Below are 27504 nucleotides of genomic sequence, written 5' to 3' on the forward strand. Positions count from 1 at the left end.
CTTCATATTAGCATTAGCCAGATAGAAAGAATAAATTATCTAATCGGGCTTTACCACCTGGAATTTCTATGAACAAAATCTTGGCATTTTGTCTTGCAAACCTGGACGGAATTCATTAGCAAATTGATATGCCTAAGAAGAAATCCCATTTACTGTGAGGCATTTTTGAATTTGAACAGAAAAATTGCTTTTAGAAGAATTAAAGATTTTAAGTATCCAACTTGTTGAGGATTTTTTTATTAATATGAACTTTAAGAAATTTAACTTTAGAAAACCATTTAAAATTTTAGAATGAAATGCCATTTTTATTCTATCAAAAGAGAATAAAAATTAGTAGACACTTTTTAGTAGTTGTGGAATTTTAATTATTTGGAGTTGCATAAAATCAATTAATTCTACATAAAGGCATGCAGACCCTAAATAATGTCAAGTTGCTCTTCATCAGTGCTTTAGAGAACATCTGTTTTTATTTTATAGCTGTATATGAGAAAATTATCACAAGATAAAATCAGCCCAAGCCACAGTGCCACATGTTTCACCACCAGGAATATATATTCTAGGAATAGGCAGGTTAATGAGACCACCCTTAAAATAATCCTTGTTGCCCAACCATCTGTCCTGTCCCAGCACCAAATTTGTATGATTCAATTTCCTCAATCCTTATTAGCACACCTGTACTTGGTAACCAGTGGAACTTTTTATTTCTCTACCAAGTATATCTTAAAAAAAAAAAAAAAAAAGACATCAAATTGGAATTAAATGATTAATAATTATATTCAAAATAAAAGCCCCAAAACATATCCAAATAGTCAAATCCAAACATAGTTTTCAGCTAAAATACGTAAACTGAGCAGCTAGAAGATCTGTGGACCCCTTTAGAACATCCTTTACTAGGAAGAGAAGCAGAACATTTACTGCCCTGTAATGATAAAGTACAGCTTATGATTTACCCATTCAACCCTTAGGCACCAAGTATTTGGATTCTTAGCTTTTGTTACAAAGTCCAGTCTGCTGTGTTGAAATCAAAATGGTCTGACACATGATCAGAAGGCAAAAGTCTAACTTTTACACATTTTTCTCCCTGGAAAGCCAAATACTGCAGTGAATTAGCCTACAAGTCCAAGACTTTAAGATGATAATTGATTTAACAATTGAAGTATTGACAGCATTCTAGAACTCTTCTGTGTAGTTCTCAGTCTATCTGTTGAAAATTGTTTAACTGGAGCTTTGCTAATAAAGCAATACAGTTTATAGATAGGGTAGATTCAGAGGATTGGAAACATGATTCAAGCCTTGTGAAAAGAGAAAATTATTTAATTATTTAATCTTAAATCATTTAAGTAATGGTGAAAAATGCTATAGATTTATTGAACTATTTCCTTAACATTTTTTAAAGCAAAACTGGTTTTATATCTACTTGTTAATTCAGTTAGAGAATATAAATTTTCTCGATTCTATTCTTCATCTTTTAAATTTTGATTCCTATTACCAAAAAGATTGTATCAAGCAAATATTAAAATCTGAGTAAATTTTATTAATTTTTTAGACACTTGCTATCACCACTTCTAATTGCCTTATGCAACATATTGGTGAAGCCTTAAGTTCCTGGTGGAACTTATCCTTGTGTCACACAGATAATACATTGTGGAACCAGGATTCAGATCAGTATGACTCCAGAGTCTATATGCTAAACATGCCATGCTCATCGGCTTCTTCTGTAATGGAAACCAAGAATGTGAGTTCTTTGCCTTCTACCCACTAAAAGAAATTTATGAGCTCTCAGATCCTATTTGAGTGCAAGTTTTAATGCCTTTAGAATAATTTTTGAATTAACATTGCCCATAGGTTAATACTGTTAATGGTGGGTGTTAGGTAAAATGTGTTCATTATGCTATTCCCTCTATATTTGTGTTGGAGATTTTCCATGATAAAAAGTTAAATTGTTTTAATTTACATTTTTTAGCAATTATTTTTGACTAGTTAACCCAGCTTGGTTGGGAGTTAGTCATGTGGTGATTCTTGCAGTGAAAATCAAACCTTTTTTTATACTCACATGAGATTTTGGTGCAAGAGCGGTACTACTGTATTGATATTCCACTCTGTAAAAGCGACTTTATTCTTTAGTTTTACTGTTTCATGTGATTTAATCTAGAAAAAATACCAGTCAATAATTTAAAAATTACATTTACTTGTTCCATAATATTCCTGTCTCTAAGATACTTGTTCTGGATAGCTGCAAAGATGAGAAGAAATACTCCTGTTCCACACTGCTATAGCAGCATCACTGTATATGATGTTTGGAACTGGCACAACTATTGCAGAATCTCAATAACAATGGCAGATTACTTCAGGCAAAGTCTATTAGTAGACTCATTTTTGTTAAGAAAGAATCAATAAAACCAAAAGTTGGTTCTTTCAAAAATCAATAATATGGACGAGTCACTAGTAAGACTGACAAAGAATAAAAGAGAGAGGATGCTATAAACAAAATCAGAAATTAGAAGGGGTACATTACCACAGACCCCGAAGAAATAAAAGAAATCATAAGAGGATACTGTGAACGAACAACTATATGCCAACAAACTAGGCAGATGAAATGTACAAATTCCTGGAAACACACAAACAAGCTACACTGACTCAGGGAGGAATAGAAGATCTCAGCAAACCAATCACAAGTAAAAAGATTCAGTCAGTCATCAAAAATCTTCCTACAAAGTAAAACCCAGGGACAGATGGCTTTATAAGGGAATTTTAACAAACATTCCAAAAAGAACTACCAAACTTTTCCAAAAAATTGATGAAAAAAGAACTCTACTTAACTCATTTTATGAAGCTAATTATCATTTTAATACCAAAACTGGGTAAAGATGCTATAAGAAAGGAAAACTACAGGCCAATCTTCCTAACGAGCATAGATGCAAAAATTCTCAACAAAAAATTAGCAAATCAAATCCAGCAACACATTGAAAGAATTATACACCATGGCCAAGTGGGGTTTATACCAGGAATGCAAGGATGGTTCAACACAAGAAAATCAATTAATGTAATACAGTATGTTAACAAATTGAAAGAGAAAATCACATGATCATCTCGATTGATGCTGAAAAATCATTCAACATATTTCGATATCCCTTTCAGATAAAAGCATTCCAAAGGATAGGAATTAAAGGTAACTACATCAATATCATAAAGGGAATAAAATGAAAAACCAATACCCAGCATTGTACTCAATGGAAAGAGACTGAAAGCTTTCCCCCTAAGATCAGGAACAAGACAAGGATGCCCACTGTCACCACTATTATTCAACATTGTGCTAGAAGTTCTAGCTAGAGCAATCAAGCAGGACAAAAAATAAAGGCATCCAAATTGGAAATAAAGAAGTAAAACTTCCATTATTTGTGGATGATATGATACTATACTTGAAAGATCCTAAGAAATCTATGGCAAAGTTACTAGAGCTGATAAACAAATTCAGCAAGGTGTTGGGATATAAAATTAATGTGCAAAAATCAGTTGCATTTCTATACACAAGCAATGACCTAACTGAGGAGTCAGTTAAGGAAAAAAATCCATTCAGAATAGCAACTAAAAGAATCAAATACTTAGCAATGAACTTAACTAGGTACATAAAGGACTTGTACACAGAAAACTGCATGACATTGCTAAAAGAAATCAAAGGAGATATAAATAGGGGGAAAGACATTCCTTGCTCATAGATAGGAAGGCTAAAGATAGTTAAGATGTCAATTCTCCCCAAACTGATCTACAGATTCAACACAGTGCCAATCAAAATTCCAACAACATACTTTGAATACTTGGAAAAGCTTGTTACCAAATTCATCTGGAAGGGAAAGTGACCCTGAATAGCTAAAAGCATCCTAAAAAGAAGGACAAATAGGAGGATTAACACTCTCTGACTTTAAAACCTATCATAAAGCCACAGTGGTCAAAACAGAATGGCAGCAGCACAAAGATAGAAGCATTGACCAATGGAATCTAATTGAGAGTGCAGAAGTAGACCACCAAATCTATGGTCAACTGATTTGGGACAATGCCCCCAAATCCTCTGACCTCGAACATTTGCACACTGATGTTCATAGCAGCATTATTCACAATCACCAAAAGATGGAAACAAACCGAACCAAATGCCCATCAACAGATGAGTGGATCAACAAAATGTGGTATATACATATGATGGAATATTATGCAGCAGTAAGACAAAATGACATCCTGAAGCACAGGACAAGATGGATGAGCCTTGAGGGCATAGTGCTGAGTGAAATTAGCCAGACACAAAAGGATAGAAACTATGATTCCACTTTTATGACCAGCATAAAGGTATAATCAGAGGCTTATACAGAATATAGGGGACTTAGAGATACATAGAAACTAGAGATGGGTGAACTGTTAGCTAATGAGGTTGAATTCCAACGTAAGGAATAGATAGGAGTGAAGGTGGTTCTCTAGTGGGTCTATAAGTAATATTACCATATTGAAGATGAACAAGGTTGAGAGGGGGTTGTATAGACCTTTGTGTCCCACTGATTAACACTAGAAATTTAAGTTACTTCTTGCAAGAACTACTTCAAAGGCATGATTCATTTACAAAGAGTGTTTACAGTCCAGGGGGAAAACTGCTATTGCATGCTATGGACTGTATTTGAAAGGAAAGCATCAGCACTACCACAGCAACAGCAGAGGTAAATAATTGGGGGAGGGACAAGAGTTAAGAGGTTTAGATTTCCTGTTTGGCGAGAGTGTTTATTGGTTTTCTTTCTCTTGGGAACAATGAAGTTATCTAAAATTGAGAGTGTTGATGGACTGTGGACTTTGGGCACTATACATGATGCCTGATGAGTACAGGTGGCTGAAGGATGCACTGACTGAGAAGTAGATTAGCAAATGATGGTGTATACTTGTGAATGAATGTTGTGCTTCTACGAAAAGAAATGAAGATATGAGGCATGCAACAGAACATGTGTGACATTTGGTGAGGCAAAATAAGCCAGAAGCAAAAAAAGAACAACAATGGTATAGTCTCCTTTAGAAAATGCTTATAAGAAAAGAGGGGACTAGATTTTAAGCTTTTATAGCAGACACATTAAGTCCAGAGTGGTAATTATTATTTCTGGACTTCAAGAGGCTGTTTATTTGGTCTGGAACTGCAATTTTCTGTAGCACATAATCTAATTCAACCTATCTGTACAGCTCATTTGAACAACTGAAACACAGGGAGCCCAGAATAAGAAAGAGGTTCTTTAATCCTGTTTAATGTAATGCCTGGAAACATCCTAGAGTATATTAAGCAGATATTTTTAAAAGTATTGGCAAAGTTCCTTGAGGAATGGAAGAAAAAATATGGAACTATTAAATTTTACCATCAGGGAATCCCCTGATACTGTGTCAAACTTTAGGGACACCCAAATCAATAAGCCATGCCCTTGATCTTTTTTTTTTTTCATAGATGTATATTCATCATCATGATCATTTCTTAGAAAATTTGCATCAATTCAGAAAACGTAACAAATTTCATACACACCATACCCCTTTCATTGATCACTAGCATTTCAATCTACTAAATTTATTTTAACATTTGTTCCCCCTATTATTTACTTATTTTTAATCCATATGTTTTACTCATCTGTTGATAAGGTAGATAAAAGGAGCCAGACACAAGGTTTTCACAATCACACAGTCACACTGTGAAAGCTGTATCATTATACAATCATCTTCAAGAAACATGGCTACTGGAACACAACTCTTACATTTTCAGGCAATTCCCTCCAGCCTCTCTATTACACCTTAACTAAAAAGGTGATATCTATATAATGCGTAAGAATAACCTCCAGGACAGCCTCTTAACTGTTTGTAATCTCTCAACCATTGACACTTTAATTTGTCTCATTTTGCTCTTCACTTTTTGGTCAAGAAGGTTTTCTCAGTCCCTTGATGCTGAGTCTCAGCTCATTCTAGGATTTCTGTCCCACGTTGCCAAGGAAGGTCCACATCCCTGGGAGTCATGTCCCACATAGAGAGGAGGAGGGCAGTGAGTTTGCTTTTTGTGTTGCATGCCCTTGATCTTGAGGCTTACTCTCATGAAGCTTATGTAGATAGCAGAGAAACTTAGCTTACCTATAGATATGCCTAAGAGTTACTTCTAGAGGACCTCTTTTGTTTCTCATATGTGCCCACACTATCTCTTAGTCCAACTCTGCAAGTGAAATCACTGCCTTCCCCACTAAATGGAACATGACATCCAGGGGTGAAAGTCTCCCTGGCACCATGGGATCAACAATTCCACCCTGACCAAAAGTGTGAAAAGAAGTGTAACTAATATAGTATCAGTGGCAGAGAGTTCAGATAGAGAGTCAAGAGACTGTCCTGGAGGTTGCTCTTCCACAAGCTTCAGTTAGATATTGTTACCCATCATAATCTGCCAACCCCCAACCAGGACCATTCCAGCCAATCCTAAAGAACACCTAGGGCAATATAGAAGATTCCACAGGGTTCCATGTGCTAAAGTAACTTTCCAGAAATCTACAACCTCCAGAGGAGTCCCTGGACTAGATAGATCCTGAAACCTAGAAGGCCCAGCCTCTCTAGAACATCAGATAATTCCATCTCCCTACCCCGTATTATTGACAGCTCCTTCCAACATGAAAAAGTTAGAATGGCCATAACCCAAACAGCCCTAAAGAGAGGGAAAGATCAAAGGTGATGGTGGAGTTATGCAGAGAAGATAGGATTTAACAAGTGAATATGAATACTGAATCATTAAATTGAGATCTCTTTTAGTCTCCAGTATCTTCGAGCAGCTAGAAGTAAAAACCTAAAATTATGGAATTGTAACCCATGTCAAACTCTGAAATAATTTCTACAACTACTTGTGGTGTTGTGCTTTGAAATTCATTGCTTTTCTGTATATGTATTATTTTTCACAAAGAAGAAAAAAAAAGTTGATTGTGATGATAAAAAAAAAATATGCCTTCTAGCTTCCTATGTTCTGGAACAGCCAGAAGGAAAAATCTGAGAGGTTCATATGGTAGCCCATGACAAACTCTGAGATCTGTCCTGTAATTACGTATTGAAGGGTGCTTTGAAAACTGTTGCTTTCTTATTTCTTTGCTCTCTCTGTGTTGTATTATACAATAAAAAAGTTATAGAAAAAGAAGCCATTTTGATATATATACACACACACACCAATTATGATAACATCTTCTCTCCACTAGGGGTAACCTAAGTATATGTACTTCAGACAGTTCTGTATTTTAGGATTTCTTTTTTTTCTTTAATGTGCTTTTTAGTATTTATGCTGTCAGTCTTTAAAGTCTGCTTTAAAGCAGCTCTGCCTGGATATGCTTTTGAAGTGATTGTATAAAATTGTGTATAGAGCAAATTATTCGTTCCAACTTCCATCAAAATGATTTTTAAAAATTATATCTTAGTACACACATTTTTTTTACTAAAAATATCTGTTGAGCAATATAGCTGGTTGTTAATGCATTGCTCGTTAATAATATTCCTCAAACTAGATAACAAAGAGGCAAGTAACAAATCCAAGGCTTGAGTAAAAAGATTGCCAGCATTCTTGGTTACATTATGCTGTCCTTGTTTGCCAAGAAAGGATAACTATTTGTAGGTTTTTTTTCTTTTTTGGGGGGTGGGGTGGGGTGCACTATCCGAGAATCAAACCCGGTTCTCCTGCATGAAAGGTGAGCATTCTACCACTGAAGTATTTGTTTTTTAAGTCACAAATTTTCATTAACATTTATGCATGTAAGATGACAAAATGAATTTTAATACTTGTTTTTTAAGACCAAAATTGTGTTTTATCAAACCACTTGTTATCTAATGTCCATATGGATTTATTGCAGGAAGAAACCCCTAGATTTGTTTCCTAAGTTAGTAAAAAATATTTTGTCTCTTTCTGGTAACTGTCCTAATTTGTTTGCTAGATACATTTATTTTCTAAGATACCATCAAAGTGAAGCTATATGTGTATGTTTTTTTTAACTAGGTAACAAAAGTGGCAAGTAATTAGAAAATCAACCAGTATTTGAAATATTGTATTTTCTAAGGCCTCTCTTCTTCAAGTTTAAGAAACGATGTGATATGGCATTGCTGAATTTTAGGAAGACTTAATTATTTTATTAATGAGATAAGTAGTTTTATCATCAGGTTCAAGTGAGAAGAACAATTACAAAAGTACAATTTATAATAAATGTGTTTATAAAAGTGGTTGATATATTAATATCATTCACCTTCTAGTCTAGGAAACACTTGTGGATATAGTGGACTTTATTGGTTTTGTTTTTAAATTAAATGGAAGAAAACTGAGACAACATTTAAATTCCTCTTCATTGGCATGAGTATATACATGAATATAAATTCAAAGAGCCTGTTTACCTCACATTCTAAGAATATTCTACTGTTTTTCAGAGGAAGAAACTGCTCCAGATGGTGCTGTTGCAGAATACAGAAGAGAAAAGCAAAAGTATGAAGCTTTGAAGAAGCAACAGGCAAAGAAGGGAACTTCCCGGGAAGACCAGGTAACTTTCAGAACCCAAAACCATATATAATTCATTGCCTTTTTATTGTCAAATGTTGCTAAATGGAGGCTAATTTGATTATACTTCAGAGGAAGCACTACCTCTTAAAACTGGAAAGGAATATGTAGTATAGGGTGGGTTGACAAGGATCTTGGCCACTTATATAAAGGTCTAAATTCTAGAATTTTTTTTCAGACATTTTAGGCAAGCAACAAGCCAAAACTTTCTAATTTCTACTTTCTACTTCCATAATAAGCCCAATAACCTTGTTAAGCCACATATTATCAGATACTCAGGTAGAACCTCTAAGCAAATGTTATAAAATGGACAAACAGTGATTATAAATAAAAAGGCTTTCTTCCAGCCTAGCAGCCAATATGCCAACTAGCTAGCTCAGCATGAAATTGTACACTGCCTGTAAATAAGGCACTTGATCTACTAGTTGGCATCTACTAAAGTCATATTAGAAAACCCTGCTTATCGCAATTCTGAATCTTTAAGTAGTAATATAAGAAAATTGTCAGAAATCAAGAATGAAAGGGGTAGAAAGCTAGCTCAACAATTTGAGAGCTAGCAGTATAATAGCACTTGAACCTTAAAACACAGTCTTCTATGTTGAAAAGTCAGGAGGTAAAACAAAATCACTAATTTTTGTTATTGCCATATACATGAATACATGCCATTTTAGATATATAAATAAAGCAGGCAAAATAAAAGTAAGTTAAAGAGTCCAAGGCAGAGTCACGGGCCAAAATGGTGGCTTAGTGAGATGTGGAATTTAGTTCGTCCTCCAGAGCAGCTAGTGAATAGCCAGGAACAGTACAGAACAACTGCTAGGGCCACGTCAGTGACCGGACACACAGCATACCCCAGTCTGGACTGGGTGCGAGCCCCCCAGAACCATGAGTTCCCCAAGCTGCAGCGGCCGGCACCCCTCCCCCACAGGCTGGTTCCCAGAGGGGAAAGGAAAGAGGCTTTACTAACAGCAAGGGGCCGAGCTCAACCAAGCTCCAACTGTGGAATTAATTAACAAATTCTGACTATTAGAAATAGGCCCCCAACTCAGCTATGCCTTGAATAAAAGCTAAAGTTACTAGTTTTTGCCCCAGTGTAGAGGGGGCAGGGCTGATGAGGGGGTGAGGGGTAGGAAACAGAGGTTTTGGATTTGACAGTGTAAAATACTTGAAAAGGTCTGCACCCTAAAAAAAAGGAGGGGGGCACATAGGACCTGGAGATTCATAGAGCAATATGAACCAACCTAAACTCTTGATTAACAAACCTGAGGAATGGGGGTCTTGCTCTGAAAAGGATTTTTTTTTCTTTGGTTCTCTGGCTTAAAATTGTTCTCAGGCTCCAACTGCCCCAGGCAAAGGCAGAATTAAGCTTGTCTGAGAATCAAAGAGGCTGGTCCCGTGAAAGGAGGTAATTGTCTGGAGGCTGAACCTTCCCCAGGAGAGGGGTGGGGCCCAGACCAGGTGGAATCCCTCCCTCAAGGAATTTAGGCCCCAGAGACTGGAAAATGGAAGCAATTAAAGCCAGCCTACAACCGCTCCTCTGTCTCAACCATGTCCCCAGCAGGGAGAGTCTGCTGAGGTTAAAGGTAGTGCATCACTTCATGCTGGTGGGATCTGCAGTCAGACAAAAGCCACATACTGAGCAGGATAGGAAAAACAGAGAGTCTAGAGGCTTCACAGGAAAGTGTGTCAACCTGCTGGGTCTCACCCTTAGGGAAAAACTGATGTAGGTGACTCTTTCGTCTGGAGAGGAGGCCAGTCTGGTCTGAGAAAATCTGAGTGGGGTCTATAATATCTAAGTAGAACCTCCTAAGGAGGAAAAAAGGCATCATACAGGTAGTGTAAGAAACAAGAAAACAAGAACTGAAAAATTCTGATCTGTTAAACAAAACCTATGCTAGAGGTCTAGAATAATCTGAACTGAAGGTCAAAAAACAGAAAAGCACAAAGCCATCCAGCACGAAAATCCTAGGTAAAAGTGTGAAAACAATCTCTAGAATAAATTAATTAAGGAAATTAAATGCCTAGATGCCAGCAAAAAATAATGAATAATACTAGGAAAATTAAAGATATGACCCAGTCAAAGGAACAAACCAACAATTCAAATGAGATACAGGAGTTGAAACAATTAATTCAGGATGTTCAAGCAGACATGGAAAATCTCATCAAAAATCAAATCAACGAATTGAGGGAGGATATAAAGAAAGCAAGGGATGAACAAAAAGAAGAAATCGAAAGTTTGAAAAAACAAATCGCAGAACTTATAAGAATGAAAGGCACAGTAGAAGAGATGAAAAACAATGGAAACCTACAATGATAGATTTCAAGAGGCAAAAGATAGGATTAGTGAACTGAAGGATGGAATATCTGAAATCCGACAAGCAAAAGAAAATATGGGGAAAAGAATGGAAAAATATGAGCAAGGATTCAAGGAATTGAATGACAACATGAATATGCGTGTTGTGGGTGTCCCAAAAGGAGAAGAGAAGGAAAAAGAAGAAGAAAGACTAATGGAGGAAATTACCACTGAAAATTTTCCAACTTTTATGGAAGACTTAAAATTACAGATCGAAAAAGTCAGAATACCCCAAACAGAATAGCTCCAAATTGACATACTTCAACATACTTACTAATCAGAATGTCAGATGTCAAAGAGAAAGAGAATTTTTAAAGTAGCAAGAGAAAAACAATCCATCACCTACAAGGAAGCCCAATAAGACTATGCATATATTTCTCAGCAGAAACCATGGAGGCAAGAAGACAGTGGTATGATAAAGTTTAAGGTTCTAAAAGAGAAAAACTGCCAACCAAGAATTCTATATCCAGAAAATTTTCCTTCAGAAATGAGGGGGAAATTAAAACATTTTCAGACAAAAAAATTCACCGAGAGAATTTGTGACCAAGAGACCAGCTCTGCAAAAAATACTAAAGGGAACACTAGAGGCAGATAGGAAAAGACAGCAGAGAGAGGTGTGGAAAAGAGTGTAGATATGGAGTAAAGGTAAAAAGAGGAAAAATTAGATATGACATATAAAATCCAAAAGGCAAAATGGTAGCGATTACTGCCCTTACAGTAATAACACTAGCTGTTAATGGATTAAACTCCCCAATCAAAAGACATAGACTGGCAGAATGGATTAAAAACAGGACCCATCTATATCCCAAACCATCTACAGGGGACATATTTTAGAACCAAAGACAAACATAGGTTGAAAGTGAAAGGTTGGGAAAAGATATTTCATGCAAACAACAATCAAAAAAGAGCACGAGTAGCTATACTAATATCCGACAAATTAGACTTCAAACATAAAACAAAAGTCACCAAGAAGGACACTATGTATTGATAAAAGGCACAATTCAACAAGAAGACATAACAATCATAAATATGCACCAAGCCAGAATGCTCCAAAATACATGAGGCAAACACTGAAAAGAGAAATAGACACATTTACCATAATAGTTGGAGACTTCAATTCCCCACTCTCATCAATGGACAGAACATCTAAACAGAGGATCAATAAAGAAACAGAGAATTTGAGTAATACAATAAACGAACTAGACTTAACAGACATTTATAGAACATTACATCCTATAACAGCAGGATACACCTTTTTCCCAAGGGCTCATGGATCATTCTCAAGGAAAGACCATATGCTGGGTCACAAAGCAAGTCTCAATAAATTTTAAAAGATTGAAAGCATACAAAACGCTTTTTCAGATCATAAAGGAATGAAGTTGGAAATGAATAACAGGCAGAGGACCAGAAAATTCACACATATATGAAATATAACCACTGAGCCCATGGAAATAAAGGAGGTGATAAGAGGATATTATGAACAACTTTATGCTAATAATCTAGACAACATAGATGAAATGGAAAACTTCCTAGAAAGGCATGAACAACCAACATTGAGTTGGTTGAGTTGAGGATTTTTGTAACCATATTCATTAGAGAGACTGGTCTTGTAGTATCTTTGTCTGTCTTTAGTATGAGGTTGATGTTGGCTTCATAGAATAAGTTAGGTAGCCTTTCCTCCTCTTCAATGTTTTTGAAGAGTTTGAGTAGGATTGGTACTAATTCTTTCCTGAATGTTTGGTAGAATTCACATGTGAAGCCATCTGGTCCTGAATTTTCTTTTTTGGGAGCTTCTTAATGACTGATTCAATTTCTTTACTTGTGATTGGTTTGTTGAGGTTGTCTATTTCTTCTCGACTCAATGTTGGTTGTTCATGCCTTTCTAGGAAGTTTTCCATTTCATCTATGTTGTCTAGATTATTAGCATAAAGTTGTTCATAATATCCTCTTATCACCTCCTTTATTTCCATGGGCTCAGTGGTTATATTTCATATATGTGTGAATTTTCTGGTCCTCTGCCTGTTATTCATTTCCAACTTCATTCCTTTATGATCTGAAAAAGCGTTTTGTATGATTTCAATCTTAAAATTTATTGAGACTTGCTTTGTGACCCAGCATATGGTCTTTCCTTGAGAATGATCCATGAGCCCTTGGGAAAAAGGTGTATCCTGATGTTATGGGATGTAATGTTCTATAAATGTCTGTTAAGTCTAGTTCGTTTATTGTATTACTCAAATTCTCTGTTTCTTTATTGATCCTCTGTTTAGATGTTCTGTCCATTGATGACAAAATTCTTGCGAAGCGAATCTAGCACCACATTAGAAGAATTATACACCATGACCAAATTGGATTCATCCCAGGTATGCAAGGGTGGTTCAACATAAGAAAATCAATTAATGTAATGTACCATATCAACAAATCAAAGCAGAAAAACCACATGATCATCTTGATTGATGCAGAAAAAGCATTTGACAAAATTCAACATCCTTTCTTGTTGAAAACACTTTAAAGGATAGGAATAGAAGGGAACATCCTCAACATGATAAAGGAAGTATATGAAAAACCCACAGCTAACATCATCCTCAATAGGGAAAGAACTGAAAGCTTTCCCCTAAGATCAGGAACAAGGAACAATGTCCACTGTCACTATTGTTATTCAGCATTGTGCTGGAAGCTCTAGCCAGAGCAAATTAGACAGGAAAAAGAAATACAAGCATCAAGTTGCAAAGGAAGAAGTAAAACTCTTACTGATTGCAGATGATATAATACTGTATGTCAAAAACCCCAAAAAATCCACAGCAAAACTATTAGAGCTAATAAATGAGTACAGCAAACTCAGTAATCTGTAGTGTTTCTATACACTAGTAATGAGCAATATGAGGGGGAAATCAAGAAAAAAATTCCATTAGCTATTGCAACCAAAAGAATAAAATTTTAGAAATAAATTTAACTAAGGATACAAAAGACCTATACAAAGAAAACTACAAGAAATTGCTAAAAGAAATCACAGAAGACCTAAATAAATGGAAGGGCATACTGTGTCCATGGATTGGAAGACTAAATATAGTTAAGATGTCAATTTGACATAAATTGATTTATAGATTCAATGCAATATCAGTTAAAATCCCAAAACTTACTTTGCAGAAATAGAAAAACCAATAACCAAATTCATCTGGAAGGGTAGGGTGCCCCGAATAGCTAAAAATATCCTGAGAAAGTCAGAGGTCTCACACTACCTGACTTTGAGTCATATTATGAAGCTACAGTGGTCAAAATGGCATGGGTCTGGCATAAAAATAGATATATGACCAATGATCTTTGATAAGTCCAGCCAACTCACCTGGAGCAGAATAGTCTCTTCAATAAATAGTGTTTGGAGAATGGATAAACACATGCAAAAGAATGAAAGAGGATCTATATCTCACACACTATACAAAATTAACTCAAAATGGATCAAAGACCTAACATTAGATCTAAGATCATAAAATTTTAAAAGAAAATGTAGGGAAATATCTTATGAAAATTTGTAATAGGAGGTGGTTTTCTAGATCTTACACCCAAAGCACAAGCATTGAAGAAAGAAATAGATAAATGGGAAATCCTCAAAATTAAATTTTGTGCATCAAAGAACTTTCAAGAAAGTAAAAAGGCAGCCTACACAATGGGACACAATATTTGGAAACAACATATCAGATAAGTGTCTAGTAGCCAGAATATATAAAAAGATTGCTCAACCCAACAACAAAAAGACAAACAATCCAGTTTAAAAATGACCAAAAGATATGTACAGATACTTCTCAGAAGAGAAAATACAAATGGCTAAAGGGCACATGAAAAGATGCTCAACTTCCCTGGCTATTAGGGAAACGCAACTCAAAACCGCAATGAGATATCATCTCACACCCACCAGAATGGACATTATCAATAAAACAGAAAATGACAAATGCTAGAGAACATGTGGAGAAAGAGGCACATTTATCTACTGTTGGTGAGAATGTCAAATGTTACGACTGTAGAAGGCAAGTTTGCTGGTTCCTCAGGAAGCTAAGTATAGGATTGCCATATGATCTGGCAATACCATTGCTAGGTATCTACTCAGAGGACATGAGGGCAATGACACAAACGGACATTTGCACACCAATGTTTATAGCAGCATTATTTACAATTGCCAAGAGATGGAAACAGCCAAAATGCCCATCAACAGGTGAGTGGCTAAACAAGCTGTGGTATATGCATACAATGGAATATTATGCAGCTATAAGACAGAATGAATTCATGAAACATGTAACAGTATGGATGGACCTTGAGGACGTTGTGCTAAGTAAGATTAACCAGAAACAAAAGGACAAATACTGTATGGTCTCACTGATATGAACTAACATGAATAAATGAACTTGGAGAACTTCAGTTAAGAACAGAGGTCATCAGGAGATAGAAATAGGGTAGATATTGGGTAATTGGAGCTGAAGGGATACAGATTGTGCAACAGGACTGATTGTAAAAATTCAGAAATGGACAGCACAATGCTACCTGATTGTAGCACAATAATGTAAGTACACTGAATATGAGAATGATAGAGGGAGGAAGGTTCGGGGCACATATGAAACCAGATGGAAAGACATATGATAAAGACTGAGATGGTATAATCTAGGAATGCCTAGAGTGTACAATGATAGTGACTAAGTATACAAATTTAAAAATGTTTTTGCGTGGGGAAGAACAAAGAAATGTCAGTATTTCAGAGTGTTGAAAATAGATGGTCATTCATATTTTAAAACTTCAACTTCTGTGTGAGTCTAAAGCAAAAAATTTATTTAGTACAAAATTTATATTTTGACTAGTGTATTTCCTAATATAACTTATATGGACAGGTTAATTGAACACTAGAAGTACATGGAAACTTGAATAGGGCATGAGATTTTGTAGGTTTGTCCAGGGTGATACCCCAATAAATCCCAGAATGATTTCAGCAGTGAGTAAAGAAGTATTTGCAGAGTCCCCTTGGGGGAATGGTGAGAAAGGGGGAAAATTCAACTTCCCTATTTGGGGAATTCCTGATATTCTCGCAAGCAGTGGGGACAACCAAACCAGTAGGCCAAGCCCTGAATCTTGGGGTTTGTTCATATGAAACTTATCCCTGCAAAGGATAGGTCAAGCCTACTTAAAATTAGGCCTAAGAGTCACCCCCAGAGAACCTCTTTTGTGGCCTATCTCTCAGCCAACACAGCAAGCAGACTCACTGCCCTCCCCTCTCTACATGCGACATGACTCCCAGGGGTGTCAACCTCCTTGGCAGTGTGGGACAGAAATCCTAGAATGAGCTGGTACTCAGCATGCAGGGATTGAGAAAACCTTCTCGACCAGAGGGAGATGAGACAAAATAGTCGGTGCGTGAGAGATTTCACAGTTGAGAGGTTATCCTGGAGGTTATTCTAATGCATTATATAGATAGAAATCTTCAAGAAATAATATAGCTGTGTTTCTTGAAGATGATTGTATAGTGATATAACTTTCACAGTGTTACTGTGTGATTGTGAAAGCCTTGTGTCTGATGCTCCTTTTATCTATGGTATGGGCAGATGAGTAAAACATATGGATTAAAAATAAATAAATAATAGGGGGAACAAAGAAAAGTCCAAGCCAGTAACTAAGCATTTTTGTATAAATTATTCTAATCAGGAAACATATTATAAATGGTACCTAATTACTAGTAAGGGAGGATTATACATCAGTTCTTTGCCATGACAACAATCATAGGGAATGTTCAGCAAGAATTCAGGTATAGGAAAGAGTAATTACAGAGAACTAACATATGTAGTTAGTTTTGGAAACAAATGGCATATCATATGAAATTTTTAAAAAGTATTTTAACTTGTTTTCATGGAATCACAAAGGCCTCTCAATAGCAACTCTGGTGAATACACTAAGAATTGCTAAGATGCCAAGAATTAATTTTTTCATGGTTTTCTTTTTTCCTCCCCTAGCAAATAATTATTAAGAACCTTCAATGTATTAATCACTGTATTCAGTTGTAAATAAGATGGACGCATTCTTGCCCTCTTAGAGCTTATAAGCTATCATGGAAAAGAGTCAGTTAAATTAGTAATATCAAAAAAGGGGGAGTAGAGCACTATGACAGGGTAAGGGAGCTTTATATATATACAGGGATCTATTTAAATGTATAAGGATAGACCTAACATGGTCTAGGAATCCCTAAAAGTGATTTATCAGCTGAACTTTGAAGAGGGAATGATAGCCAAATGAAGGGAAAGTAAACTGTGGCAAGACAAAAGAACTGTATATTTGTTCTTTGATCTCTTTCCAAAGAGCCAAAAGGTTTGAAGTATTACAGGAACATTTTTGACTAAAAGAAAGAGATGAGATGAGCAGAAGCCTCCTTCATAAAGGTATTTTTGAGACATATTAATACATTTAGATTTACTCTATGGGAAAAGGGATCCGTTGATGTGAGGAAGTGATGTGATTTGCAGAGTGGACTGGCCCCAGGGAGGACTGGAGGCACAGAGGGCAGTTGTTTATTTGAGCATGCAGAATCTGCCAAAGCAGAACTGCTTTGGAACTGCTTCTCCATGCCAGATTGACTCTCACTGTGCTTAAGTGCGGTGTTGTAGGTGGATGGCCATTCATTCCTTCAACAAAAGCCAGAAGACTGAGCTTGTTGATGCTAAACAGAAGTACCTCCATGTAGACCATATCTTCTTTATCCTTAATATGTCCATTATTTTTGTGATTCTTGTCTTTTCTGCCGGTGTCCGCTCTCTCTCTTGCCTTTAGGATACAGCTAGACAAAGTCCAGTCATAATTATAGGGAAAGCTAAGAAGGGCCAAGGGGATGTTTTCCGTTTATCCCCCTTCTTTGAATAAATGCCAGTAGTACATTAATTGGCTCTAAGAACAGACTGCCTTGCCACTTTAAATTTCAGGATAAAGATCCTGATCTAGTGTGATTTTCTAGGAAGTTTTTAAAAATCGTTCCACTAAGAAGATATCTCATTTGTTTTCAGTCTTCTTTATGCCTCAGAAAGGGCGTTTCCAGGTGTGTAAGAGCCCACTACTAAAAATTGATACAGTTACTGTTATATACTACAACATAGATGAACCTTGAAAACATTATGCTAAGTGAAAAAAGCCAGACCCAAAAGGTCACATATTATGTGGTTCCATTTAACTGATGTCCAGAATATGTAAATCCAGAGAGATGGAAAGCAGATTGGTGGTTGCCAGAGACCTAGAGTGGGGGTGGGGAGGTCACGCGGGGCAGAACGTAAGAATGAACTGTGACCCCCCCCACCATACAGCATACAAAAAAAAAAAAGAAAGAAAGAAAACAATGGTTTTGTTGCATGAATTTCACCTCAATAAAAAAATTGGGGGTTTACATTGAGAGAGGGAGGTATATGGAGATATATCTATGTAATATATATATATAAATACATATACATATGCGTAAACACACAAAAGCACACATAAAAGCCATTAAGGATGTATACCAAAATGTTAACAATGTAAATAAAATTACTTTTATTTTGTAATAATAAATTGTAATTTATTATTACAAAATAAATTGTAAATAAAATTAATTGTAAAACAAATACAAGTTTGTAAATAGTTTGTTTTCATGAATAAGGTTTAAAAAACAGGGGATGCTTTCTTTATTTTTCAATGTTGTTTGAAGAGCTTAGTCCTATAATTACTACTTTAGAAGTAGATACAAATACCTAACCCCTAATAACAAGCCACCTTCAGAATATTCCTATGAGAATATTCTATAGGAATTTATCATTTTTCCCCAAATCTCATCTCATTCATCAGCTATGGTAATGAGTATATTTTAAGCTGGAACCCATTTGGGCATTAAACTTTACAGAACTGTATAAGGCACTTTTCACTGTCATGTCTTAGCAATACTGCCTTTGTTTCTTATAGTTATTTTGGTACCACCTATGTTTATTGAGCTGAGATTCTAAACCACCAAAACCTACTTCATTGTTTTCATGAGCTGTGGTTGGTCTTAACGATATTCCCTAGAATAATTCTGTTGCCTGGCAATTTATTATACTCTTTGTTATATCTGTTACATGTTAAACTATTAAACATCTTTTTCCTTATGAAATGTGTGTATTTTAGTATTGCATTGAATGTATCAAAGTCTTGATTAAGCACCCAATTTTTTAAACAGGTAGCATTTTATCTCATTTCACAACAAAATATTCTTTAAAACTGTAGAACAAAAAACTTTTTTCCAACTTCCTATTCTTTACTCAAATTCTAGCGTAAACTCTTAAGGTATAGTCAGGAGACAATGTGATTACAGAACTGGAGGCTCTTCTTGCTTCGCTTCCCCACAAAGGGCATAGGAACCATACGAGAATTTGGAAGAATGTTCCGTTTTTTAAAAAACATACTCAGCACAATATTCATATCTTGCTTTTTTCATATAACAATATAATACAATGTTTCGTATAATTTTTAATAGCAGTGTAATAACATATTCATTGTTTTTTACCAAGTTTATCTGTTTCTTTATTGATAGGCATTTACTTTGTTCCCAGTTTTTGTCTTGTATAAATATTGCAGTGAACATCCCTATACATAAACCTGTATTTCATATTTATATTTTCTGTATTTCATACTATTTTTCTACAAAATTTTCCCAGGATTGGAAATATTGAATCAAAAGCAATATCCATGTTAAAATTTCTGATATATATGGCTAAATAGCTTTCTACAGCTATTCTAAATTTACCCATCTTCCAGCAGTAGTAGTGAATGTATTCATTCCATCTTCCCCACACTGGTTTTTTTTTCAGGTTTGTTTGTTTACATTTGGAACATCATTACGTGTAGAATACTATTTGTTATTGGGGTTTTGTTTTTCATTTCACATAGCTTAATGAATTGTCTCCCTGTCTTGTGGAGATTGAAAAATTTAATATGAATGTATATTGAAGTTTAAGTATCTTCTATATAAGCAAATGTGAGTTTCCCAAATCATAAAATGGCCCCTAGCTCTGAAGAAAACTGTCAGTGAGAATATAATAGAATGACACGCTTGTGAATATCACTGTTGCAGTTTGAAAGCGGTTGGTTGTTTTTCTTCAAAATCATGCATTTATCAAATTTTATTTAGCCAGGTTTTATAGCCTGGTAGGTAATTTCTTTTCTACCATATTTTAGTGTCTCCTTGAAAGTTACATTTATCTTTATTAGAAAGCTTAGCAGTCTAATTTTTATTTCAGACACTTGCACTTCTCAACCAGTTTAAATCTAAACTCACTCAAGCGATTGCTGAAACTCCTGAGAATGACGTTTCTGAAGCGGGAGTGGACGACGATGAGGGATGGTAAGACCTGGGATTTCTTTACTGACCATAAGCAAATAGACTTAGCGCTCAGCACTCAGACACACTATTGGGCATTTCTACCACGTTTTCCTTTTCTTTCATACTCTGCCTTCTCTCTGACTGTCATCATTTTATTTCCTCATCACCCTCTTACTTCATTTCTCTTTTACTGAGTGCCTAGAATGTTCCCAGCATTGTGCTAGCCAGTGGAGAATATGCAAGAAATACGTGACACCATCCCTACCTTTAGTAACCTAATTTTTATGGAAAAAATAAGATTCACTCATGATAAACAATTAGAAAACAAACTTGAGAATATTAATTTCTTATATTTTAGTAATTCACCTCATAACCCTACTAAGTCCTCTTCAAATTTCTGATCTACAGGTTCCTAGCAACACATACTGAGTTCATTTCACTTTGTCTTTGGATATCTTTTCAACTTTTTAAGATACCCATAAGAACTAGGAAATTAGTGACATCTGCGTGTCCTGTACTTAGAACTTTATTCTATACTAGCGAACAAAAAAATGGATGAGAATTATGCTTCCCTTTCTCTTACGCCTCTGTCCTCAAATTGACTTCACATGCAGTATATTAGGTGTCTCCACACCTAACTGCCCCCACCTCCCACTCCACTCTGGCTCAGGCACATTGCTGCAAGCAAGCCAATATATCACCCTCCACATATGACTCACCTTCTGGAGCCTCTGAACCATCACATGTGCCATTACCCCAACCCAGAATCATAGTTTCACTCCTCTCTGCCAAACGGTGTCTCCCCCCTATTTCAGAACTCTGTTCAACACTTCCTATCTCCAGGAAAACAGTCAGCAAGATTTGTGGAGCACTCACAAATCTAGAGGGTGGAGAAGGAGGGCTGGAACACACATTTTAGAAAGACATAAAAACACTTATTAAGTGAACAGTTAAACTCTGCAACAGTATATTACTTTAATCTAAAGGCAATCAATCCTACCTAACCTAGGACCTTGAAAAAACTTGTGTATATTCTCAATTAAGTTGTAGTTTTCAAATGATAATGGTATATATACCAGTTTTTCTTAAACTCTCTTTTAATAGGATTCTACTTATGTGTGTTATACTTAAATCCAAAGTTGCTTGAAGGCAGAAGATGCAAAAGGCAAAGTCCTGGTGTGTGTTGATTGACCCATAGAGATAAATGCGCATAGTGTAGAACTTTCTGCTTTTTATATGATGGGAAAGGTTTAGTTTTATTTTGGATTCCTTGAACGTCTCAAAATATCTTCAAATGTTTTGGGTTCAGCCACCACACACACAAAAAAATTACCAAGTCCTCTTCCCCTTAGTTCTGAATCCATATGCATTTTTAAGGAAATATGATCCATGTGTTTCTGATCCATTTATACTTAACTCATCAAGATGGTGTTTTGTAAGAAGAGTTTGATGCCCAATAAGTTTTTTTTAACCTTTTTATAAGCCATTTAAGTCCTTTTTTATTGAACAGGAAAGTCACCAGCAAATTCAAACCCCAGAAGTTTTATTTGAAACTTATAACCCACAGAATTCAAATTTATTTCCAACTTGGCAAGACTATTTAACTTCCCAAGATTCTTCCTAGTCCCTTGGTTCAGTAATCTCTTATTTTAAATTCCTCGTTAGTTTAATATATCAATTATGTCTTTTTTAAAGCATCATTTTTGGTTTTGATGTGATTTCACAATACAGTCACTGTTTTGACTAACATCATCATCAGGGGGTTGGAAAAAAGGGAAAACTTCACAAGACAGGGAGAAGGAAAGCAATGTTCAACGATGTTGGCCAGTTCTCCATCTGGAGAAAAAAGGTAAGTGGTAAAAGAGGAGAAAATAAGTTAAAGGAACTATTATCAGGTCTTCAGTGAGTAGCTCATTTCAATTGCAATCTCCTAAACAGTGTCAGAGTGTAAACCACGCTTTTCCAGAACTTTTTTCATTTGTTTTATCTAGCATTTAATAATGGTATCTTTAGTGTTCAAGTCACTATGCAGAATCATATAGAATATATGGGATCCCTATATATTGCAATACAGACTATTGAATTTTTGCAACCTAATAAAGAACAGCATCATTTTTGTTCTTAAATAAATCCGTTCAGCTTTATCAAATCGCTGGTGGTTTAGATCCTCACTCATAAAATATATTCCTCCCAGAAAAAGGAGTCTTGTATTCAAAATGATTTATAGCAAATATTATGAGTGCATGGCATGTGCATGTGTGTTATGCATAAATTACATGGTTCCCAGACGGTTTGGTAGGTCACGGTTGCTGCTTTTCTAAGAAGTGAAAGTCGGCCAGTGTGCTGTACTACACTGTCAGGGTCTGTTATCTGAGGTAAAATGATTGCTTTTAAGACATTTTTATGTATCCACATGAGTGGCCACACATTGAGGGATCATTTTCATTTTCTGTCAAGATAGGAACCATTACCAATTTGTTATGTTTTCTTTTACTTGGCAAACTGTTCTACTCGCATTTTTTGGCTGAGCTGCTGTATTGGCATGGTATACAACAGACATTTGGGTACTATTCAGCAGCATTCTACTTTTTATGCAGAAAAAAAAAAGGTGGAAGGGGGAGAAAAGAAAAGAAAGAAAAGAAATATGATTCTATCGTAAACAATGTGTATGGTGTTTGATAATTATTTCCAGATTTCACTGTCTAACAAGTCATTTCAAGAAGTATTATTAGTAGTTCTAAGCTGAAATGCATGATACAGATTTTTCACTCAAAATTGCTTGAATTCTTCCTTTGTTGGTATATATACTGCCAATATTTGGTGGCAGTGATGGGCACCAGATTCTAGTTTAGCAGCTAGAATAGACTCTTTGCCACTACATTCCTTAGTCCCACAGAATCACAAACATGTAGCTATAGAGTCCTTCAAGCATGGATTTTATAAAACCAATTAGACACATGGCAGGAGGCATCAGCCAAAGGATTCATATGACCCTGTGGATGAAGTCCATATGCCAGTTTGGGGTTGGTTAGATAAAGCTTGGTTAGCTCCCAAAAAAGGTTTGAGAGTTATGTTTGAACAAGGCATTGGGGAGACTTACAAAAGAAAGCCACCTGCTGCTTACACAACAAAATGAGCGTTTCCAAAAAGAAGAGAAAAATTAAATCTATGAGAGAAGACTGCAGTCTTGTGAACATTAACCGTTCACTACTATATTCCATCGAAAATTTCTTTCCAGGATGTTAAATCTTCGAGTAATGTAAAATTACAGCAAATATTGTACAATGAAAATCAGAAAACTGATGTCTGTTTGCCTTCCTCTCCTCCTTCTATCTCTCTCCTCCACCACTTTCTTACATACAGTATTCAGTATAAGAATTAGAAAAATGTTAACAATTGCATGGTTGTACAAAGTAAATATTTCAATAATTAGTTTTACTATATAGGTAGAAAACTCAGAATACAGAACCCCCCCCCAAGAAAAGTAAATAAAAACCACCTGTATTTCCAAACTTACAGATAAATACTATTAATTTATACATGCTTATAGCCTTCCAGATATTTCTGTGTACTTACATATTTTAAACATAAATGGGATCATACTGCTACAGTGAATATCCTTGTGTCTAGAAATCATTGCCTATTTTCTCAGGCTTAATTTCTAAAACTGGAGTTATTTAGTCAGTAGGTATACATGGTAGGCTTCTGCTAAATATCTTCAAATGGCCCTCCCAGAATGTCATTCCAATTTATACTTACAAATAAATATCATTTTTAAGAGGGCCCTTTACTACTGTTAGAATTCAAAGAATTGATTAAGGTACTTTACAGTGCTTCATGAAAGAGAATAATAGCATTTTAGAAGAAATGCTTGGACTTTGTACAAATACAGGCTTGTTTCCTTCTGTTTTAGTAACATTTTGGGACAAATGTTAACATAACTCCTCTTCTCAAGAGCATTAGCTCTGAACTAGTCCTGTTCTTGTTTATGAAAAACACCCCCACTATGGGTCAATTTCTGGATATGATTTTGGTTTTGTTTGGGGTTTTTATTTGGTTGGTCAGTTTTATTACTGTACCTTGGTTTGTTTGAGAACTCAGATTTATCCATCAGTCAGCCAGTTTGTTTATAATAGAGATTAGAGTTCTGAGAACTAAGGTTTGGAAAACAGACGTTTTAAAGCCTTCCTCTGGAATTAACGTAGAAGCAATGAATACCAGTTGTCTGATTATCTAAAGTAGTGAAATTTTAATAATGCAGTTGTAAAATCATTATTGACAGCTATATCTACCAAGACCTCAGTATAAGATCCCTTTAAAAGACTCATATTGGCAAAACTTGATACACCTTTTATATGTAATGCATACTGTGATTTGTATGTGGTTCTGTCATGTATTGAGTGAAGTCTGCAATGACAGAAAGTGGATATTTTTATTATACTTCCCACTTCATTCAAACAGGATGTTGCCAGGCAAGGGTAACAGATTGGTCAGGCCATCACAAATACATGACGTCTAAGGACAGAGGTCATGAGAACGATCAAGGCCCTGGTTTGCCAAATGAGAGATCTTCTTCACCCTTCAGTGTCTAGGACAGCAAGTCATAAACTTTTGGTCTCTGGACACTTTTTACACGCTTAAAAATTGTTAAGGTCCAAAAAGAGTTTTTGTTTATGTGGAATAAAACTATTGCTATTTACCTCATAAAAATTATAAGTATGACATTTTTAACATTAAAAAAATAAAATAAACCCATTGCATGTTAGCATAAATAACATCCTTAATGAAAAATAATTACATTTTCCGCAGCAGAAAAACTTAGTGAAAAAGTGGCATTGTTTTACATGTTTTGCAAATCCTGACTATCTGCCTTACCAGGATACTCATATCTCTTCTGCATCCAGACTATTTCAATATCATGTATCTTCTGAAAAATTACACTGTACTCTCATGAGAAGTAGAGAATGAAAAAAGCACATGATGTCTTAGTGTTTATACAAAAATAATGTTGACCTTGCAGACTCGGGGTCCCAAGTCACACTTTGAGAACCACTGGGCAAAGGTATCTCTAGTCATTGTGTGTGTTATGATCATCCTTCACTATTGGAGGTTCTGACCCAATCTGTAGGTCCTGGGAAGCTTTATTCCAAGTGCCAATTTGTGATCCAAAAGATCTACAAGATTTCCTTGTTTCTAGGAGGTCTCCAGTATTTTCTAGTTTAAAATCTACCTCTTACCATTGGCTAAGACCTTCTGTGACAGAACCCTTACCATCCCCACAGCAACCCCTCACTGGTCCTTAACTGTTTCAGAAGGTCCTGTGGGATGCCATTTTATTTAATTGTTCCTGTTTGCTTTTTATATGTTTTTTTTTTCATTTACATGGTATTACTTAAATGTATTCTTTTACTTTTGAGAGATTTCAGATTTTTTATTTATTTTAGATTCTAATTTTTCATTTTTGGTTTTATAACTGTCTTGTTCCAATGATGACCTGTCTTTCAAATTTGTTTTTTTTTTAACCTAGAAATGTTTTGAGTTTTTATTTAAATTTATCTACCTTTTTCTTTATGTTTTTTTGGTTTTTATTATCTTATTTTCTTCTAATTATTTTTTGAAAGAAAATTATATAATTTTTTAAAATTAAAGTCTTTCTCATTTTATGAGGCTTATTCCCAGTAGCTCTACATTTTTTGATGCTGTTGTGAAGTATTTTTTTCTAATATATTTTCTAGTTGGTTATTTCTAGGATCTAAGAAGGTTACTAAATTTCTTAAATCTTGTATATGGCCATTTTCTTGAATTCCATTGTTAAATCTGACACTTTTTTGGGTAATTGTCTGCATGCATCTTTTCCTCCAGGTTCCTTCCTGCTCCAGTGAATACTAACATCTCCCTCTGTACTGCTGATTCGTTAACTTTCTTCTCCTCGGTAATCTTGCTTCCTCAGTTATCTCCCTTTCTCTGTTTGATTCACACTCCTCATCATCATTTAGATATGCTTAAATCTCTCTCCAATTGAAAAAAAAAGCAAAAACAAAAGCAACAACCTCTTCCATTTATCTCTACCCTCATGTTATAAGCAGAATTGTATGGCATATTCTTCCTTCACTGTCTCTACTTCCTCATATCCCATTCACTACACCACAACTTCTGAGGTTACTCTCACAGATGTTGCAAACACCATTTTCATTTAAACGACAAAAGATGCTTCTCAAACTAGAGACACAGTTCAGTTTAGAGATCCTATTAATAGATCACCCTCTCCTACTTAGAATATTCTCTGCCTTTTGCTTCTGGAAAACCATCCCTCCTGTCCTGATTTTTCCCCCTCTCTCTAACCCGCATCTTCCCTGGACCCATCATTGAATGCACTCACCCCCATAATGTTAGGGTTCTCTACTCTAGAGCCTCACACTTCCTCGTTTGATGACCTCATTCGCTCCACTCCAGGTGATCTTGCCTGCTTTTAGGTACCGGTACAGTTATGTATATGCTGACAGTAGTTCCCTGCCAAACCTCTAACACCAACATTTATTTGCTGAACCATAGAGCCATATATTCAGCTGCCTACTAAGCATCTTTACTTGGTTGTCCCCTAAACAATTTGCTGTCTTCTATGCACAATATATATACATATCGGAATTTATCAACCCCAAACCTGCTTTTCCTATCTTCTCTGTTTTTAAAAATGCACCACAATTCACTTGTGTCTTTAAACCAAAAGCCTTGTGTTCGCATTAAATCCTCTGTGTCTTGCCCATATCCAGGTATTCGCCTCATACTATCATCAGGCTTTCCATTTTCACCCAAATGCAGCCGTTCCTTTCCATCCATGCTGCTGCCACCTAGTTCGCGTCACCATTATTTCTTGCCTAGATTTTTTGCAAGTTTCATAAATGAACTCCTTATTTCCATTCATGCTTGTCTATGGTCCGTTTACCACATTGCAGCCAAGTTGACCTTTCCAACTTACAAATTAGATCTTAGTACTTCTTGTTTAAAGCCCTTCCTTGATTCCCCTTGCCTGCAGTTTAGCCTTTTTAGCCCTTTTGTCTAGTCCACAAAAACTGTCAAAATCAGGGCTCTGCTTAATTTCTCTACCCTCATATTGAAGTACCTGTATTTCTACAAACACATTATATCCTTCTTCTCTTCTGGGCCTTTGCACATGCTGTCACCCTCCCTAAAATTGCTCACTATCCTCCCCACCCTTCCTCCTTGATTTTTCTGTGTCCTTGA

At 35.7% G+C, this 27504-nt stretch overlaps 1 protein-coding gene across 4 annotated transcripts in view; it reads left to right on the top strand.

Annotated features, from left to right (window-relative positions):
- Positions 1–27504, top strand: part of CWC27 (CWC27 spliceosome associated cyclophilin) — a 328826-nt gene that overhangs the window by 258718 nt on the left and 42604 nt on the right. For 2 of the 4 annotated variants that reach the window (XM_077117298.1, XM_077117297.1), the window contains 2 exons: positions 8440–8549; positions 20180–20283. In XM_077117298.1, coding sequence (XP_076973413.1) covers positions 8440–8500 — 61 coding nt within the window. In that variant the 3' untranslated portion in view covers positions 8501–8549; positions 20180–20283. Of the gene's footprint in view, positions 1–8439; positions 8550–13186; positions 13280–20179; positions 20284–27504 lie in introns of those variants that run through there. The other 2 variants (XM_077117296.1, XM_077117299.1) reach the window with 2 other exon arrangements.

The sequence above is a fragment of the Tamandua tetradactyla genome, chromosome 9 (assembly GCF_023851605.1).
Source record: "Tamandua tetradactyla isolate mTamTet1 chromosome 9, mTamTet1.pri, whole genome shotgun sequence".
NCBI lineage: Eukaryota > Metazoa > Chordata > Mammalia > Pilosa > Myrmecophagidae > Tamandua > Tamandua tetradactyla.